Source organism: Cucumis melo, chromosome 11 (genome assembly GCF_025177605.1).
Source record: "Cucumis melo cultivar AY chromosome 11, USDA_Cmelo_AY_1.0, whole genome shotgun sequence".
Classification (NCBI taxonomy): Eukaryota; Viridiplantae; Streptophyta; class Magnoliopsida; order Cucurbitales; family Cucurbitaceae; genus Cucumis; species Cucumis melo.
In genome coordinates this window covers 25,182,755-25,203,957 of record NC_066867.1, presented here as the reverse complement: position 1 = coordinate 25,203,957, position 21,203 = coordinate 25,182,755, and the positions used below count along the sequence as shown (strand labels likewise).

The 21,203-nt window shown below is 29.7% G+C and overlaps 2 protein-coding genes and 1 long non-coding RNA gene across 4 annotated transcripts; 2 read left to right on the top strand and 1 right to left on the bottom strand.

Annotated features, from left to right (window-relative positions):
• Window positions 1–1,784: 1,784 nt before the first annotated feature.
• On the top strand, window positions 1,785–6,355 carry LOC103496277 (NAC domain-containing protein 54). Its single transcript, XM_008458061.3, has 4 exons — window positions 1,785–2,026; window positions 2,121–2,410; window positions 3,329–3,700; window positions 5,803–6,355. The coding sequence occupies exons 1-4, from the start codon at window positions 1,870–1,872 to the stop codon at window positions 6,073–6,075; spliced, it is 1,092 nt and encodes a 363-aa protein (XP_008456283.2). The 5' UTR covers window positions 1,785–1,869; the 3' UTR covers window positions 6,076–6,355.
• A 2,162-nt stretch (window positions 6,356–8,517) lies between these two features.
• Window positions 8,518–10,271, top strand: LOC127143992 (uncharacterized). The gene is made up of 3 exons (XR_007815483.1): window positions 8,518–9,093; window positions 9,193–9,333; window positions 9,941–10,271. It is a non-coding gene; the product is annotated as an uncharacterized LOC127143992 (long non-coding RNA).
• Window positions 10,272–13,191: 2,920 nt separating this feature from the next.
• On the bottom strand, window positions 13,192–16,756 carry LOC103496278 (myb family transcription factor IPN2). 2 transcript variants are annotated; one of them, XM_051079329.1, is made up of 6 exons: window positions 16,310–16,756; window positions 16,094–16,167; window positions 15,852–15,918; window positions 15,649–15,715; window positions 15,291–15,333; window positions 13,192–14,191 (listed from the first exon to the last, which is right to left on the bottom strand). In XM_051079329.1, exons 1-6 carry the CDS (start codon window positions 16,479–16,481, stop codon window positions 13,529–13,531), a joined length of 1,086 nt encoding a protein of 361 aa, XP_050935286.1. In that variant the 5' UTR covers window positions 16,482–16,756; the 3' UTR covers window positions 13,192–13,528. The 2 variants fall into 2 exon arrangements, with proteins under 2 accessions (XP_050935286.1, XP_008456284.1); XM_008458062.3 differs by having other exon boundaries at window positions 16,094–16,170; window positions 16,310–16,747.
• Between the last annotated feature and the right edge of the window lie 4,447 nt (window positions 16,757–21,203).

Here is a 21,203-nt window from a genome sequence, read left to right as displayed (position 1 = left end):
ATAATGTGTATACATAAAGTATGTATGTATGTATGTATTATAAGGAAGGTATTAATATTTGAATTGAAGTGAATTGAAATATGAACAGAATAGGAGAATTGGTTGTAATGGAGTTGGTCGGTTTGAGTTGTTTTTTAGTCCCAAAATTGAGGCTTTCGATGCCATTTTTTCTCTATTATTTTTGTTAGTTTGTGGGCAGACAAAAGCTTTCTGCAGATGAAGCTTCTTAATCATATATCCTCTCTCTCTCTCTCCTCTCTCTACCTATACCCATATATTATAATAATAAATAATAATTAAACTAATATTTTGTTGCCCTATATTTTCAATAAATACTATAAAATTTTAAAACATATTCATTTAGCCTATGTTTTGTATCAAAATTATTATTATTATTATTATTATTGTTGTTGTTGTTTATAATTTTGATAAAGATTGACTACGAAAGACTAAATGTATGATTATCGAAGCTATGAGTCCAATAATGGACCATTTAGAATAATAATAATTTTAGGTTTAGCTCTCGTAACATTAATTTATATTGAAAACAGAGGTTTTTATTTATTTATTTATTTATTTATTTATGAAATACAATAGGGCGTGAAGATGTTTTCGTGATAATAAATAATTAGAAATAGTTTCTTAAAATTTCAAACAATAAACTAATTATATGGACTAAATTTAAAATTTATGAAGAAGGTAAACACTAAAACTAACCCTATCAAAAAAAAAAATTATTTTAAATGATAATTTTAAAAAATATTTGAATATAACAAAAAACAGCAATTATGTGACAGACTACAATAGACTTTACGGTCGATGGTATGTACTACTATTTCATTGTAGATAAATTATGAAATTTTGTAAATATTTTGATTAGTTTTTGTTATATTTGGGAAATAATTTAATATGCATGCATGCCTCGTTTTCACACTATGCTCCCTTCCTATTTTACACATAGAATCTTCCTTTAAAGCCGTAAAGAGAGAGACCCCTCTCCTCCTCTCTCATTCAAATTTACTCATATACCCTTCATTTTTAGTTTTAGTTTTACAATAAAATACTCTTTAAGAAGAGTTCAAATTCTTCCCCCTTTTTATTTTTTATTTTTAAAGTATTGTCATTCATTAATTAATATTATTCCATTTCACACAATTTCAAGATCCAAAACATTAATATTCACACTTTTAACTCATCACATTAAATTTATAATTTATTTAGTGAAATTCTAATTAATCTCTCTACCACATTTTTAATAGAAGGAAACTTTTTGTTTGTTTGAATAAAATCATTATCAAACTAAGTTTATCAAAATCATCATCAAACAAAGCAAGGTATAAGAAAATAAATCTTTTTTTTTTTCTTTTTTAATGTTTAATGAGAAGTTTAATTAGTTAAATTGGAATTACAAAATTATTACATGATAGAGTTATGTTTTACTGACTAAAAAAGGAATTACGTAGAATGTTTAAGATTAGTCAAGTCAAAATTTGTTTGCTAAAAATGACAAAAAAGTGTTTGCAAAATTTAAAAAAAAAAAAAAAAAAAAAAAAAAAAACTTAAGAGAGAATCACATGACAAAAAAAGTGGTTTCACTTAGCTGATCAAATCATCCAAAGAACAATCCCATTTTCTTATTCTCTCTTCCCATATAATAATAAAAGCAATCTCCACTCTGTAATATAATCTCACTTTTCAGTTCCATTATTATTATTTTTTTGGACTCACGAACTCCATCCTTTATATACTTCAATGTACTACAATTCAGTCCTCTTCATGTCTTCTTCTTTCTCTCTCTCTCTCTCTCTAGAATTACAACAAAATTATTCAAATTTTGAGACACATTCTATTATCATCATTATTATTTCAATGGCTCCTATGACCCTTCCTCCAGGGTTTCGCTTCCACCCGACAGACGAAGAACTTGTCGCTTACTATTTGGATAGGAAGATCAATGGCCGCTCCATCGAGCTTGAGATCATTCCTGAAATCGACCTTTATAAATGCGAACCCTGGGAATTACCCGGTAATGTTTCTTTGTTTGTCTTCCTCCTCATCATGTGTGTACGTGGTTTTTTTTTCCCTTTCTTTCTTCCCTTGAATGAGTTTAGTTTTTTTAGATAAGTCGTTTCTGCCGAGCAAAGATATGGAGTGGTACTTCTATAGTCCTCGGGATCGGAAGTACCCTAATGGGTCGAGAACGAATCGGGCGACGAAAGGCGGGTATTGGAAGGCCACTGGGAAAGACCGAGTGGTTCAGTCGCAGAAGCGAGCAGTTGGGATGAAGAAAACTTTGGTGTATTATAAAGGAAGAGCTCCTCACGGGGTTAGAACTAATTGGGTTATGCACGAATATCGTCTTCTCCATTCTCAACTTGCCACGGCAGCAACCTCGTCTCCTTCGACCAAGGTTTTTTTTTCTCTTTCATTCTCATTTTAGGGTTAGGGTTTAATTTATTTATCTATTTATTTTGCAATCTTGTTGCTAAAAATAAAGTGTGTAGAAGGAAGAAGAAGAAGATGATGAAGAACAATAAACCTCACACTACCTAAAAAAAGAAAAAAAAAAAAAAGAAGAGAGATTGAAAGAAAAAACCCACATAAAGAAAAGGGGAAGAAGAAATATCTCTTAAGTGCTTTCCTTTTTGGTTCTTTATTTTCTTTTTCTTCCCCATCTTGAACTAAACCAAAAAGAAAAAGAAGAAACATCAAGAAGGGTTTATGAAAAAGAAGGGTTTATGAAAGACTCTTTGGCCATAACTTCAGATAAAATGTGTGTACTTAATTTCCCTATCTCTTTTCTTAGGCTTTAGCCCTTTACCCCTATCTATACACTATATATATATCCCTTTCCTTTTTGTTAAAACTTGTTTCTCCTCAATTTTCTACCTTTCATCATTGAAAAAACTACCAATTGGTTGAAAAAACATCCCTTTCTTTTTGAATATATATAATCCCTCTAGACAAATAATTTAACCTTAAAATTAGGATAAAAATTCAATGTTTGTTATACTTCTTCCTTCATGTATAAGTTAGTTCAAATATTAGCACCAAAGATTCGAAACTATTCGAAATTTATCACTAAAACCTGAAAGATTAATGACATGTTAGAAATTACTATGGAATAGTGGTCTTAATAATTTAAAATCGAATTGTAATCATATGAAAATCAAATTTAAAGGTATAAAATTATGAGTAAATACAAAGATGTGTGTGAATATGACAAAAATAATTCTAAATATTTCAAAATTACTCTTAAACATAGACTAAATTAAACTTAAATAAGAGTTTACGCAAAAATCAAATATTTTGACATTGATTCATGCAGGACTCCTATGCATTGTGTCGTGTATTCAAGAAGGCAACTATAGTACCGAAAACGGTTGGGGAAAAGACAAATGGGGTCGACGCCGAAGCACCGGTTTGGCCAGACGAGCAAGACATGCAGATTGATGACGGTGGTGGTGCACCGGAAAGTTCGAGAGGAGGGATAGAAAGCAATGAAGATGGTGACAGTTTTGATCATTTTCTTTATGAATATAACCCTAAAATCTTCAGCTCTGAAAACTCCTCCTCCGATCTCACACAAGGAAATGTCGCGGATGAGTTGCCGGTGCCGGTGACCTCCGATAATGAAGCCAATAGTTCAGCTGATAATCTGTATCCAATCCACATTGATTGCCCTTCAAATTATATGCAGGTACTTCTTTATAAACTTTCATCAATTATCTAGATATATATATCTATATATAGTTGATATAATATCACCATAAAATTATACATCCTATTCTTTTTTAGAAAAAAATTAATATTTATTATGCATGCATATAATTTATACGTACCGTTTAAACCATATATAAAAATCATCATCAATCTCATTCACATTTTGCTTAATTATCATTTGTATTGTCTTCCAATACCTTAGCTTGTTCACTAGGGTTTTAAAATATTTTGGAAGGGTTTTATTTTTCTTTGAATTTGAGTGTATCAAACCATTATTTTTTAATTATCATAATTATTCAATTTCTTAGAAAAAAGAAAAAAAGACAGTTCTTTTGAGTTTATTATAAATTTTATTCTTCCTTTCAATATTTGATATATTATAAGAAAGAAAAAATTCAGGTTTTTTTTTTCTTTTTTCTAGTGAGTTAAAATAGAAAGTTCATAACTAGATCACTTTACTTCAAAAACTTATTTAAAGTGAAAATGTTTTCTTTGAAAGATAATTTTTCTAAGTCCATCATATAATTATTAGCAAAAGTTCCTTTCATTCAGGTAAATTTCTTAAGCATATCATTATGATCGACAAAATAATTAACAACTAGCTTAATTATACTATTATTGTTAAAAAAAAAAACTAATTTTCAAATCATTTAAAATTATTTCACTTATAAATATATTTCCTGTGTCAATACATTTAAAACTTATCTTCTAAAATTTCCAATTTTACATCTAACTAATTTTTTTTATTACAATTGAAACTCTAAGAATGTAAAAGAAAAAAAAAAGTAAAACTAAAAATCAAACAGAACTTCATAGGTTTAACAAATTAAAATTTAAAATTAAGATTGAGGTTAGAAAATCAAAAGTTAAAAAGTTAAAGGTTCAAAATTGAAATCAATAACACATTTAGGACATTTTGAATGATTTAGCCGTAATTATAGACATATAGTATAAAGTTAATCTGATTTACTCTTTTTTTTTTTTTTTTAATGAGTTGATTAATTACTAGTTTAAAAAAAATTAAAACTAATTATTATTACTAGCTATAGAATCAAACTATATTATTTATTTTGAAGGCTTATAATCAAAACATTAAGTGTTGCACTAATCATGCATGGTGGTCAAATTCATGCACACTTAGAGAGACAACATTGCATATTATATATATATAAAGATTAATTAAGTAATTAATTAATTTAGAATGACCCACATTCACAAGGCCTTTGAGTGGTCTTTTTATCTTTAAAGGTTTTTTCTTTTTATTTGAAAAAAAAAAAGTTTGAAGTAAACGAAATGACTATACAAACACAATATCTTTTCCAAAAGCTTCTCCAAATCTTCATTTTGATCTCTTAGATTGACTCAAAAATGTCTCTCTTTTTCACTATCCTCCATAACCCTCTTTTGACCATCGCCCTTCAACTCATCTTTTCTCTAAAGTTTTTCTATATATACATACATACATTCATACATACGTACGTACATACATATATATATTATATTTAAAATTAAATACAATTAACAATAATGGTAACTTATTAAACCCTAATTAGAAAAGCATTATTTAAAAGTTACTTCTTTTATTTGTTTATTTTAAATCTTTAAGAAAACGTGTGTTTAATTTGTGGTAATTAGTTGGAAAACAAGACACCTTCTATTTGTTTAGTATATAATTAATTAAGTTTATGTTTAAGAATGATTTTAAATTCCCAAATTTGGAATTTATGTTCTTCCAAACTACCTAAAGTATAGAAATTTTAAAAACCCACATCTTAAATTGGTTAAACACTTTCATCTATATTCATAAATCCATTAAACCCACAAATAAAGTTATCTTATCCTCATCCCATCTCTAATTGATAATTAAAAGTAGCCTAGCTATTTAATCATTTTGCTTTTAGCTTTCTTGTTTAATAATTATGTTGGATTAAGTACTTCAAATCTTGATCAAATCATTTTACATAACAATGAGAATTGAAGGATATATATCTTTTAACTAATTAAGTTTATTAGAGACATTACAAATATTATGATGTTTTTTCTAACATATATAATGGTGTGTATATATATATTTTGCAGATTCCAAACAATTTTATTGACCACGAGAATAATATTCACTATCAACATCCTTACTATCCACCGTTAGAGGTCGAGGACTTCCCTCAGCTAAACATAATGGGGGAAACAAAGTCGTTAATGAAGCCAGAGTGCATCGACGAGTACATGAAGTCGTTCGATAAGTTCAGAGACTCCATGAATGGAAGTTTAGAGGAGATTTTGTCACTGTGTAGTCTGCCCAATATGCATGAAGATAATCATAATCTCCAACAACACTCTTCCTTATTACAGTAACGTAAAAGAAAAATACACAAAATTTCCATTATTACTTAATTACGTTTACTGTACATTATAAATTTACCAACAACACTTAGATATTCAATTTTACACCAAAATGATATCATCAATCTCCAAAATATTATGAAGAGAGAGACAGAGAATGAAAGATTTTATTTTTGTATGTCGAGAGAGAGCTGACCAATTCATAATATTATAATTTAGGGGATTATTCTTCCATGTAATGGGTTTTTTTTAAGGCATTTACATGTGTAATAGAGTGAAGGTTTGTTTATCCAAAGATTGTTTAAATTTATTTTTCGTTGCAAAATATAGCAATCCGGCGTACAAAAAGAAAATTAACATAACAAAACGATTATAATATTTTACTATATTTATAATTTTTTTAAAATATTACTATATATACTTGATTAATATCTTTATGGCTCTTTGAAGTGCGGGATCCAATTTATTTTATAATTATGATGCCTCTAGTGTACGTTTTCTTTTTCTCTAAAAAAAGATACTATGAATCAGTATGTATATTTTGGTATCTCCACTATGAGGACATCTCTCAACACTCTTATCATCTCCATTTTATTAATTTAGTTTCTCCATGCTACTCTTTGGACTTTCTCTTGTTACTATCTATTTCATTAATACATCCTTCCAGACCAATGTTAATTTTCAAATTTATCTCTTTTAAATTTCTCACTTGCATTTTTAGATTTTGCAAGCAATATTGTGGATGTGAAAATTTCAAACACCTAACCGCCATCAATGTACGATGACAATTATTTTTTGAGGTTTATCAAACAGTCTGTCATAGCCCAAACTATATCAAGAAGTTGGTGGTTAATTTCAAATCTCTCATCATATATACATTAGCAAAATTGTTGTGATGTAATTGAATTTGGATTAGAGTTAGACACAAAATAATATTTTCTTACCAATAATGTATGATGGATTATTCTCAAATATATATATGCCTACCCACGGAGTGGAAAGTAAACGTTTTGATCATAAGGGGAACAATATCTTAATTAAGAGATTGTATTGGAAAAATAAAAATTTTATGATCTTAATATCCTTTTTAATATTGTATAATTTATTTATTTTTTCTTATAAAAGTTTAGTAAATTTAGTCTCCTTTCTTCCTGCTCTATCCCCTCATGTATGATTGCTTAATTAGAATGACGAAAATAATAAGAAAGAAAATAGACCAACATATAAGAGATTTTGGATTGAAGTGTGATGAAAGCGTTAAAAGATATATCAACTTAATTAAGATATTCGGAAAAACCCACGAGTCCTCCCACCTCTGGTTCTTCTTCTTCAAGGTGTGATGAGAGATTTGGCTGCTAGTTCAACAATATTTGGCATTTGAACATCGGATCATTATTCGTTCATATATTATTGTATTTGATTATTCTATGTTTGATTTGCTAGTTAATGGTTTCTATGAAAATACAAATGATTGCTATTGGAAAGTATTTTATTAATATATCTTGCCTGTGTGCATGTTAATATATAATGGCATTATATTGTTTCACATCAGTGTAAAGGAATTAATGTGATGAAAGTTAATATAAACCAGTTCTCAGGAGTACTTTTAAGTAGAAGTGGAAATAAATCATATAAGTAAACCCAAAAAAAAAAAAATAATAATAAATAAAAGAAAAGAGTCATTGCTTTGATGCATGCTAAAATCATTAGTAATATATTAATCAAGCTTAAGTTATATGAAGGAAACCAATAAATGTTATTTGTCACACACAATCACACATCCCACGTAAAAGATAAGAAGTGAAATTAATAACTAATAATATCTTCAACTATAAGTTTTTTTTAGCACACCCATCAATAGTAGTTATAGTGGGTCTAATAACTACTTCACTTTTTTAATTTTAATTTTTAACAATTAAGTCAATAAATACTCATTTCACCCCACTAAATTTATTGCTTTCTTCTTTATCTTTTATCGATGTTTTTAAAAATTAAGTCAAATTCTAAATATTAAAAAACTATTTGTAGTGTAAACATTGTTTTATGGATATATATATTGTAACGCCCCAGTAGATTAGAGTTCCATTGTTCATCTCAAGAGTATTTTTTTTAAAAGTGGTTATGGAATGAGATTATTTTGACTTACACTTAATTAAGGTTAAAATTTTCCTTGGTTGGTTATTTAATTGTTGAGGTTTAAGGGTGAAATAAATTAATTAATTGTGAAGCAACAAATTAATTAATGCCTTGGAAACGTTCAATGGTGGCTTTAATGAAGAGAGAGAGAGGAGAGTTGCCATTGGATTAAAGTAGAAAAGAAATTAATAATAAAAGAAGAAAAGAAAGTAATTTTGTGTGGGTTTTATTTTATCTTTTTATTATTCTTTTATTCTTTTAAAAAGGGGGCATTGGGAGGCGTGAAACTCATCACCTTCCCAAGAAAACCCTAACCCCAAGTTGCTCCCACCATAGCCGCCGCCACTCTTCGCGCCGCCGCCAATCGATCGCCCCACGCCACCGAGCCGACGCCATTCTCCCAGCGCGTCGGAGAACAGATCAAGCCGAGCCACCGCACGCCGCGCTCGCGTCTGTCCCGCCGACCTCCAAGCCGTCTGACTCGCGCCGTCAGCTGTCCGACTTCGCCAGCCGATCTTCCATCATCCGCGTCGCGCCGCAGCCAAGTCGCAAGCCGCGTCGCACCCCGATCCGAGCCACACCGCCGCGCGCTGGCCGACGGAGCCGCGAAGCCGTCACTCGACCCGCGCCATCTTCCGGAACCCGACCCGCGTCTGCGTGCATCCGCGTAACCGAGCCGCGTCCGCGTGTAAGCCGCGCCGCGTGCTTCTGCGTAACCGAGTCGCGCCCGCGTGCAAGCCGCGCCGCCTGCACCACAAGCTGAGCCGCACCTCCTTGCTGTCGCAAGCCGAGCCGCACGCGCAAGATCCATGCGCCAAGCCGAGCCGAGCCGGTCCATGTTGTCTTTCCAGCCGAGCCGCCAAGCCTAATTTGGCTCTTTCCATCTAATTTTTGGTAATTAAATTAATTATTTTAGCATTTCCCCAGCAAGACTCAATGTTTTTGGACACTAAATAATTTAATTTGGAATTAAATTAAATTATTTTCCTTAAGGGACGTCTTGGACCAAGTAACTGCTGCAGCTTGGGATTTCTTCAGTAGGGGCTCAGCACTGCAACCTCCTTCTAGGTTAGAACCTTGTTGCTTGGAAAGCACACTTGCCTCGCGGTTAGAACTCGCCAAGTAAATCTCCAGGTAAGAGATTTCTACTACTAGCTCCATGTTTAGAATTATGAGGTCACGTATACCTTCAATTGTGCATGTTGAGGACTAGACTGTACGATGCATGAAATTAATGATAGTATGGTGCGATTGATGATACGGTTATATTATAGCATGATGTTGTGATGACAAGAACTGTTATGGCGTACGACGGTGTCGAGATGGAGAGTGTAATGATGATTTATCTGTTATGTTATATGATGATGCCATGTGTATGTATACTGCGATTAGGGTACCTGTTAGCTTAACCTGTTAGAGTCGTACCTGCATGGGTGTCCTTCGGGATCACCACCTATTTAGGACTGTGCGGTCCGACAGGACACCAGTCTAGCATGGATATAGATATGACTCGAGTGACTCGACGGGGTCCTCGCATCCCGATTGTCCTAGGTGTCCCCCGGGGCACCGAAGACCAGAGTTACGTTCCTACGGGAGCGCATGTTGCACGTGTTCGGGAACGTGCCAGAGATTGGGTACCAGTTACAGGACTCTGACAGGAAGCTAACAGGCACCTAGTGAGACTAGTAGTGGGTCCCTTACTGAGTATTTTATACTCACTCTTTTCATGTCATGTTTTCAGGTAGAGGACGAGGCAAGGGCAAAGGCAAGCTGGCGAGCGACCAGAAGTGACCGTGGCGAGCCATAGGGATTTCTGCTTCCGCTTATCCTTGTTTTTGACTTTAGTACCCAAGTTTGAGTATTCTTCACTATTTACCATTTTTTTTTGTAGATAGGGCCCGAGTAGGACTTTAGAACGAATTTCATTTTTGCATACTACCTTGTTTGGATTTTCATAAATAAAATTTCTCAAACCTTATGCGTTTTACTAAATTTTATGACTTAAACCACTTGTTCTATATTTAGTAATGACTTCGATTCAGTATAAGGAGTTGGGTCGTTACATATATATATATATATATATATATATATATATATATATATATATATATATATATATATAATCTGTATGCGTGAGTATGATAATAATGTTTGTGTTTGGATTTACATGGTAATTAATCCCGAAAATATTAAACATTTGTTTTCAAATCATCAATTTGTATATAGAAACTAAAATCAAATAATTAATTACTTTAATATGCAAGTGATCAATTCAATTTAACATTAATTATTTACAGCTATATTAATAATTATTTGTTTAATCAAAATAAAAAATAAATTAATACTTTTTAATTAAATATAATTAAATTAAATGAATATAAATTAATTATAATATTGAGAATTAGTAACAATATTTTGAGTAATTATAATGGATGGTAATAATATTTTAGGAATAATAATTAAGTATATAACAATATTTAAAGAAATTGTAAATATAGCACAACCGATTGATGATAAACTTCTATCGATGATATACTCTTATTAGTGATAGACAAATATTTGTAACATAATCTATCAGTGATAGACTTCTATTGTTGATAGACTTTGACAGATTTTGCTATATTTGCAAATTTTTAAAATGCTTCTATGTATATTTAATTATTTTGAATATAATTACTATATTTACAACTATTCCATTTTATACTAAATAGTTAAGATAACATGTTTAATGTTAGTTGAAATTTATTAAGGGCAAATAATTTATTTATAATTAATAATTAATTAAAATAAATAATAAAGAAAACTTGATATTAATCTGCTAATTAATTAAGTTAATTTTTTCTGATCATCTCTCAAACATAAAATAAAAATCATAAAAATCTCATACCTCATCGGATATTAAAAACCAAATGTAATCATCGGATATTAAAAACCAAACTATGTTATTAGATAATAATATTTTGGATTTTATTAGTGTTTTTTTTCGTGTTTTTAGAATTTAACTAAGAATTAAAAAATTGAAAGTACGATAACGAAACCGAGAAGAAAAGATTTTGGTTAAAAGATTAATTAATTATCTTAATAACTTGTAAATATATGGGTTTAAGGTCCAATTAATTTTGATACCCATTCCCGAGGAGGACATGAGAAATTATCTTTTATCATTGAAAATCACTTTTTAGATGGCAAGAAAAAGAGAAGAATATACATTGTAGAAAATTAAAAAGTGAATATGAAAACATGAGAAGCAAAGGATGGATGGAGAGAGTAACCAACAAAGATTGAATAAAAAAACATACACATGTAAGCAAAAGTTACACATATCACTATTAGTATATATAACTATATTCTAAAAAAATTATAAATATAGCAAAATTTATCAAATTTTATCACACATAAAATATAATACATAAATAATAGAAAGCTATGGCCGATAAAAATTTATTAATATTTATTTATATTTTGTATATTTGTTTGTTTATGATTAGAATGGATTGCACAAAAATATAAATATAAAAGTAATATACTATACTTATATAAAAGTAAGCTTTTCAAAATCTAAGTTTTAAGTTGGTTTCTATCTGGTTCTAGATTTTAAAAGGTTATCTTTTTAATATTTGAGTTTGATTTTAATTTAATCTCTTATTTTTCAAAATATGTTTTATTTTAAAGTTTTATTATAAATTAGCCACTAGCTTTTGATATGTATACGTTTGTCTCCTATTTTTGATTATCAATATCTATTAATTAATTGAAAATAAATATGGAGTTAAAGTCTAAAATTAAATTCAATAGACTGGTAAAGAAATAATGAAACTTAATTAATTATTATGTACTTTTTTTTTTTTTTACCACAAGTCATAGATTGAAACAAAATTGGGGGTGTGAACATTAATTTGAAATTTTAAGAGAATTTTTTTTTCTTTTGAAAAGAAATAATTTTAATTTATGAGTGAAATAAAAAAAATAAAGAGAAATATATAGGGAAATTGGGAAAAAGAATGTGGTGATTATGTGTTAGTGTGAGTACAACTTTTAATGCAAAACCACAAAACATAAACTACAAACAAAGAACCTTCCTCGATTTATGCATTCCTTGAAGTGCGTTGTTTTGTTCTCATTCCCTTTTACTCTTTTTGTTTGTTTACATCTCAATATTTCTTCTTTATTATAATAACACACACACACACACACATATATATTCTTTTAAAAATACAAATAATATCTCTAATTTGTTTCTCCAACATCACCATCGTTTATCTTTCTCTCTTTCTTCTTCTCAACCTTTCGTATATGAAAAGATATTCAAATATATTTCATAAAGTAAAATACAAAATTAAATTTCCCACAAACAAATTTTAATTATTCGATAATGTAATTATAAATGGTTGCATCTTATTTTTCTTTTTCTTTTTAAATTCCAACTCTTTTTATTCTATTTTATGATATTACACAATTTTTAAGTATTTCTTGTTTATATGAAATGGAAGCTTTTTTTTTTTCTTTTTCTTCTCCAACTCTCTCTCTCTCTCTCTCTCTCTCTCTCTCTCTCTCTCTCTCTCTCTCTCTCTCTCTCTCTCTCTCTCTCTCTCTCTCTTTTTCCTACATGCAACCACCCAAATTTTCTCCCAATTCACTTTTTTTTTTAATTATCAAGTTACGAAAGATATTTATTACAAATGATACGTGGGGGCAAATGTAAAGTTAAGCAAATAGTTTCAAGTTCAAGAGTAGATGATGGTGTGTTGATTGTAAAAGATATGTGAATATTATCATCTGACAAAGTTCTTAAAAATTTTCCCATGGAGTTATCTTTAAAAAGACTATGCAATTAATTTAATTAAGTTGCTAAATCATGAGTATCTCTCTTAGAATAAATAGAATGTGAACTCAGAGTGAGATAAACTTCTTGATATGATGACATGTGGGCCTGCTTTAGATTATTAATGTTGATTCCTTGTTTAACAAATAAGTAAAATAACAAACAAGGGATGGAAGAAAAAATGCAAAATATTAATTAAAATTATTATGTCATGGAAATGGACAGTTTTTGTATTATTATTTTGTCATTGTATGTAACATACAATTTCTCATTAACAAAATGGATGAAAAATATACACAACTCCCAACATCAACAGAACTAAGTCTCTTTCACTTATTAGTTTTAAGGTTTTTTTTTCTCTCTTTTTAAATCTTCTTTTCCTTCCAAACACAATAGTCAGCATAAGCATTTGTTAAAACCCTAATTAAACCCTAATCTATATTTAGTTAGTTACATTCAAATTCATGTCACTCATTATTATTACACATAGCACATTCGAATTAATATTTAACCAAATGAAGAATTTCTTCCTTGTGGCTGTAACATTGTTGGGTTGTTATTGTTAGCCATACCATTATTATTGTTATTACTATTCAACCTTTCGTCCGAATGTCCCGACCGCGGAGGGGATGGTCTCTCGAGCTTTAACGTCATGTCAAACTTCTTCTCATTCATGACGTTGTTGCCAACAGCGAGTAGCGGCGTTGGTGGTGGCGGTTTGGATTCATACATTTCCAACTGTAGAGAGTCCAAGTCGGGTGCGCCACCGATGGGAGGGGGTGCAGGTGCTAAGGTGGCGGAAGGAGTTCCTAGGTCTTGGAGCCGGAGATCGTCTGGCCAGAAAATGGGGGTCTTACCGGCGCCAGAGATGAAGGGGCTGGGCTTTTTGAGGCAGTCAATGAGAGGCGGCGGAGGTGGTGGGGGTTCAGAGTTAAATAGGTTGTTCATGTCTTGAAAAGGAGGGAAGGTGTGGTGAGGTGAAATGAAGTCTTTGATGGCGGCGTCTGAGACAAGGCTGGTGGTTGTTCCCATATTGTTGGAAGTGGTTTTGAAAGGACCGGCGGTGGCGGCCGCCATATTCTCACCGGCGAGGGTTTGGCAAGCTTTCTCCAATATGCTTTGCATGTATTTGCCTTGAGCCTCGATTCTCAATTGAAGGTGTCTTTGTACCTACAAATTAACAATTAAAATCCCCATCCTTTTATATTAATAATTTGATTCACAAAATGATTTTTCAAGTGTTTAACAAACATTTGGAATATTTTTCAAGTACTTAAACAATCAATCCAAATAAAATTTTAAGTTCTTGAATAATTTAACTTAAGGATTAAAAGTATATATTTATGTAAAATGTTACATATTATTGTTTTGAAATTTGTGATGTAAAAACTTTTAACAAAAAAGAAAAAGGTTAAAATTGACTGCAGATATCTCATGAATGAATTATTAGTTAAAATAACATTTTGGGTTTTTATACTTTAAGACTATTTTAAAGTTTTTATACACTCAAGTGTCCAAATTTATTCTCTATATAAAAAAATTAACAATAAACTAATATTAAAGAATATTCTTTAAGATTTATTGAAAATATACATCGAAACTCAAAATTTAGGTATTTGAAATTAAGCCATGAACTAAGATGAAACATATTTTTAATATACAAAAACCTAAATAACATTTTAACTTTAATTATTATTTAACAATAATTAACCTTTAAAACATAATTTGAAAGGTTTGACAAGGATGCTTAATTAGTGAGGATGACATGAGGTTGCCTACGCCTACTTATTCGCGACTCGCATGTCTATCTTTTTCTAAAAAATGTTTCATACCAAAAAAATTGACTTAAATTGAACATAGCTATTTTACATTATATTTATTTTTCCTTTTTCTACAAGCATCAATATCCTACACGTTTATTGCATCATTGAATCAAAAATTAAAATTCAACATCCAACCATAAGATCAATGATGACCAAAGAACCCTATCCTTATTCAAAAGTTTTCTTAATATATATATAGTCAATTGACCCATCAATTAACCATTCGAAAAGTAGAATGGTTGAATAATATTTCTATCATCAAAATTCAAAATTTCCCTAAATTTAAAAGAAAAACCAATACTAAATAAACTTTTGGATGGAACGATTATTATATTTATATCAAAATGACAAAATCATCATTAGAATCAAGGCAATCAATTAAATTTTTGAAGAGATAATAATAATAATAATAATAATTATAATAATAATAATAATAATGGGCTAACCTCTATTTGTTCATGCAGTCGTCTCTGGACCTCCATATGCATTCTACCAGAAAAACAAAAATATATATAATTAATTTCTTTATTTTTTTACTTTATTATTTTGTTTTGTTAATTTGGCTGTTAAAAATGTGTTTAAAATTAAAATTATGAGACAACACTTGTCGTACAAGAAACACAAAAAAAATAAAGTGTTCCCTCTAAACCCCACCATCCTTCTCTAACTAAAAAAGAAAATTAAAGAGTCAAAAAAGAAAGTTAAAAGAATAACTAAAACCCCAAAAAAGAAAAAAGAAAAAAGAAAAAAGAAAAAAGAAAAAAGAAAAAATTGGAATATTTAAAATAAAATAAATGGACATACTCGTTCATGCTACGGTCCATTAAGGTGGAAGAAGATCCACTGTTTCTCTGAAGTTCCAAGGCTGAAGCTGCATGGCATCAATTAACATACAAAATAATTATAATTTGTGAAGTAGATTTTATTTTTCTTTATGAATATGATTAAAAAGGGGTAAGGGAATAATTAGTAGAAGAAACTAAAATAATTATGTTGAAATAATTCACCTCTTATACCATCCTTTATTGATTGATCATTGAATTCCTTGTGAGGTTGCTTTCCAAGTCTGAACTTCTAAACTCCAAAAAAGATCATGTTAAATTAATTACCCACTAAATTCAAAAGCTTAAAGTCAGATGAAATTGTAGTATGTATATTCAAATTAGGGCAAAAAGAAACTCGATCGACAAAGAATCATGGAGGTTGAATGGAGAAAGAAAAATCAAAGAAAAGGATTTAGAAGAAATACCTGAAGATGACTTTTGAGATGGTAGAGAGTGAGACCCTTGACACCCATAACCCGCATGATGGTCTTAGGGGTAGCTTCTGCCAAAGAAATATGGGATAAAAAGATCATAAGTCATAAGAGAACTAACGAGAAACGAGGACGAGGAAGAGGAGAACTGCATATATGAAGAAGTTAATTAGTGAGAGAGATATCAGAGAGAAAGTGTGTGAATAATACTATCAGGGCCTCCAAGTTGAGTGACAGCGTCGACGAAGCGCTCGTGGAGCTCGACGGTCCAACGGAGACGGGGTTTGGGGTCGGTGGTGAGGACGAGACCGGAATCGCCTTGAACACACATTTGCCTGTCATGAGAAGTCATAGAGGAAGGTTTCTTGGTGGCATGGAACATTCTGAATAATTTTCTTTCTCTTTTTTTTTTTTTTTTTTTTTTTTTTCTCTTTCTTTCTATTCTCTCTTTGGGGGGTTTTTGGTTTTTTCTTTTTTCTTTTTTCTTTTTGGTTGGAAGGGTGAGGGTGAGAGATGTGTCTCTGTGGGAATACTCTGAAGAGATTCAAGAACAAATGCGAGATAGATGGGAAATAAGAGGAGATTGGAATAAGCTGCCTTTTTATTTTATTTCTTATTTTTTTAGTTTATGCCCATCAAAAACAACAAAGAGAGACTATCAAAAATTACTTTGTTATTTTTTTTTCTTCAATCTTTTACTTTGCCAAAGGAATCTACTCCTTTCTTTCTCTCTCATTTAACAATTTCATTTTAATATTATTGTTGTTAGACTTCTAGTTTATGGAAATATCCATAAAATATGAATTAACGATGCATGTTTTTAAAGAAAAAATTTATATAAAGGTGATGATGATGATGCTAAAAGAATACCATTTAGTGAGTATGTTTTGGTGTACCTACTGACTGATCCAACTGTATTTTTTTTCTAAATTTTTTTAATAAATTTAAATAAAAATTAGAATATTAAAATGTCATATGGGTCGTTATATACCTTTAATTGTTTAATTCAATTTTACTTCATATTAAAATCCTCAATGAAATCCTTAATTAATGCTAATTATTGTTGATTTTTTTAGAAAAATTCGTTACCTAATCTCACAATTTTATTATAAATTTTGAAGAATATATTTACTTATTATTATCATCATTTAACTCATTTTAGTAAAAATTAATTTTAAGAGATTGAATTTAAGATTTATTAAAAGTAAAGTGACTAAAGCTCTATAGATTAAAATGTCAATTTTCTATTTAGTCTCTCTCTTTAGTACTAACAATGGGTTGCCTCCTTCATGTACATTTGTTTCTATCGATGCACTACTTTTGAACTTAGGCAATTGATGAACGCACTCAAAATGTATCAACCTAGTTGAGATGTTCAGATATATTTGATTTTGATCTCTTGGCTCTAGTCACGTTCTCCAATGGAAAGAAGAAAGAAAAAAAAGATCATAAAATACATGATAGTTTAATTAACTGATGAATTTTTCAATTAATAAATATAGGTTGTGTACTTTGTTATATTTATAATTGTATTGATCACATTTAGTTGCTTACTTCGTATGATTCATTAGATTTTTGTTATGATGTAATACAAATGTGAGTTTAGTGTGTCATAAGATTAGGGAAACAACGAAAACGTTAGCATGTTGACCAACATTTAATACATGAATACAACATTTGAATTTTTGTTCTTTACAAAGCATATGTTTTGTCCATCAGGCTACGTTTTTTTGTTATTTTATTTTTCTAATTAGGATATTAGATGTGAACATTTTGTACTTATCGATCAAAATAAGTACTATTTATAATTAAGGTTTTCTAAACAATAAAAACTTAATGATTGTGTCTAATTAAATTCGTCTTTTGATATACTTCTAAGTGAACTTTCAAATCAAATCTATACATGGTCACTTATTCAAATTCTTAAAAATTTTGGAGCTATTTGACTTATTTTTGTGCAACGTATCCAAATGTTCAATCAAAAGTTAACTTGAAAATTTGAGTCTATAAATCTTATATTGATATATTGAGTGTTGTTTTTGTTTTACAAACCCACTCGACTCACTCTTTAGGTTAATTATTTTTTCCATCACTAAAACCCATAGCTCATCAGTCCCCCACCCCCACCCATAAAGCACTTTCCAATCATCATTTTGAATACAAAAGTTTCTTCTAATTATAACCTAAATACATATATACTCATTTGGTTGTGACACATGCAAATGGGATATGGTGTTAATTCCATGTTCTAGGAGACTATTGGATTTATTTTTTAGATAAACGATTTTTGATGCATAATTTATGAGTCACTTTTCGTTTGCAAGAGAGATGTTAATTAAATAATCAAGTTCTAAATCAATATGTTTTAGTAACAATTTCTAATGTCATGGTAAGGCGATTGAACATTTGTGAATATATTATCAACAACGAATATTGAGTTAACCACGTAAGTTTTTGGGTCAATCTTTATTGTTCATGTTTTCTTACTTTCTTTATTCGTGGATTTCATGATTGTAAATTTATTCTTATGATTTGAAAAAAATTAGAAATTATTCTTTATGATTTATGATTAGAATTTAGTCGTTACAAACAACAATTTGACAAATTTTTATCAAACCACACATTTAGAGACTACTTTTGGCAAACCAATAGCATTAAATTCTAACTTTCTTCAAACGGTAGGTAACCAAAACTTGCAATTTAACGTAAATTTAATATATATTTTGTTGGGGGTTAGGTATAGCATAATAAACACCCTTCCACTAGTTAAATACTATGAACTAAGATTAAAAAAGGGTTTGAAGATTCAATATTGTAGAAGTGGAAATTAAGAAAGGAAGAAGAAAGAACAGATTCTTGGGTCCATATTTGAATGGATGAGATTGAAAGCTCCAAAAAAACAAAAGCCAAAGTGAAAAACAGAGAGAGAGAGAGAGAGAGAGAGAGAGAAGAGAACAAATTCCTTTTAACTTTAAGCTTCTCTTTGAGTTTTTTGTTTTTTATCATGTGAGAAAGATGAATAGAGAAGAAATATATATTGAGGATCTAAAAACATTAAAAGAAAGTCTATATAATACAAATGTGTATGTATTTGGTTTGAGCTTTTAATTTTATGAGCCATATCACCAGAAACATATAGCACACACAATAACATGGTGGACCTATCTACTTACTATGCTTTCATTTAATTTATGCTTTTCTTTTTCTACTATACATAATATATATGTTCTAAAGTTTTCTTGTTGGGAATCAAAAATTTTATCTTCCCTTTCATTTCATCCACTTTAATGGGGGAGTTCTAAAAGATAATGACATTGTGTCTCTCTCACAATTTGCATGCATGTTAAAGATTTACTAGTTTACTCATAATGTGTTTTACGTTTTTTTTTTTCTATTTAGTTTGTGAAATAAATAAAAAATATTAAATAAAATACATCTACAAATATAGCAAAATCTCATTGTCTATCATTTATATGTATTGATAGACATTAATAGATTACTACTATACATCACGGATAGACTTTAACATTTTGCTATTATATGAAAATATTTTTAAACAATTTTGCTAGTTAAAACGATTTTTCTAACTAGATATTTTAGACCCTCTTTAAAAGTTTTAAGAATAAAATAGATACATAAACCTAAAACTTTTGACTCAAACAAAAAATTGAAAGCAACAAATGAATGGAAGCTAGGCCAAGGTCAAACAACTATAATTAATGGTAAAAGAATGTCAATTTTTCACTTTCTTTTGTTTTTTGTGTGTTTCTTTGATGTTTAATGGTTTCAATGGGTTATTAATGAAATTTGATGAGTAAAAAAAAGGGAAGAGGCCAATGAATAAACTAAAATAGGGAATCCCACGTTTCCTTCTTTGACAATTAAAGGAAGATATTCCTTTGTAAATGTTTGTGTATGAACACATTGAAGGGTATGGTTTAATCAATAATACAATACTCTCCATTTGTTAAGGATTATTTGACTAAAAATGCATTTTGGTGTGTAAATTTTGTGGTTAAAGTCAATTCTATAGCCATATGAATACGATATACTTCGTTAAATGGATTGTTTAACCTATGATGTGAAATTGTTTGTATGAGTTTATTTTAGGCTTCTATTCCAAATAATTCATACAAAATGAAACTTTTCACTTTCTTCGTAAATTTGCTCTATTTCGTTAAATTTAATTGAACTAAGGTAATCCCAATGTGTAGAACTTTTAGGATTGATAATTAAATGTATAGAAACCTTTAGAAAGAGTGTCGCAAATATAGAAACATTTACTGGTGAAACTGCTTCATCGATAACTTTTATTAGCAATATGGTCTGTCACTGCCAAACTATAATCGTTTAATCTATGTTATATTTATGTAAATTTTTTTACATTGTGTTATATTTGTAAATACGTTGATTCTTTTTGTCATATTTGAAACTGTCCCATTAAACTATCTTACCTTAAACTTAAATCCGTTCTTTTAAATTGATGTGAGTGTTTATTCGCATCCTTAACGAAAGACAACTCACTCTCATTTAAAACGAGTTAAAAAAGTAGAATTCCAACTAACACATTCCCACCCAATTCTCTTTCTATCTTTTTTTTTTTCTTTTCTTGGTTAATCACTCTATTTTTTGACAAGCAATTCTTCATCATGTTCAATAATTAAAGAAGAAAAAAAAAAGCAATTTCAATCAAAATGGAGATTGTTCTTGAGGAAGGGCTTTTAAGGTAAATAGTAACGAAATTAATGCAAATATCAAATTCAATCAAAGTTAGGTTTAACATTTAAAAGCCTATTAAATTCACAAAATACCATAGAGAAAAAGAAAGAAAAGAAAAGAAAAGAAAAGAAAAGAAAAGTTGGGTTCGTTCGGTGTGGAGAACATTTTTGCTTGAATTTTAAGCATCTTTTTCAGGAGAATTATTCTTAGCTCTTTTTAAATGAATATATTCCTTCGAATTTGAACCTTTGAGACCCATAACTTTATATCCATTTTCTCTACATTTGTCACGTACGGCTTAATTAATCATCAAATTATTTTCTTCTTCAATTTCTTTTAGGTCCTAATTACCCTTATCCTATCAAACTATTCAACTGCCCCTCAT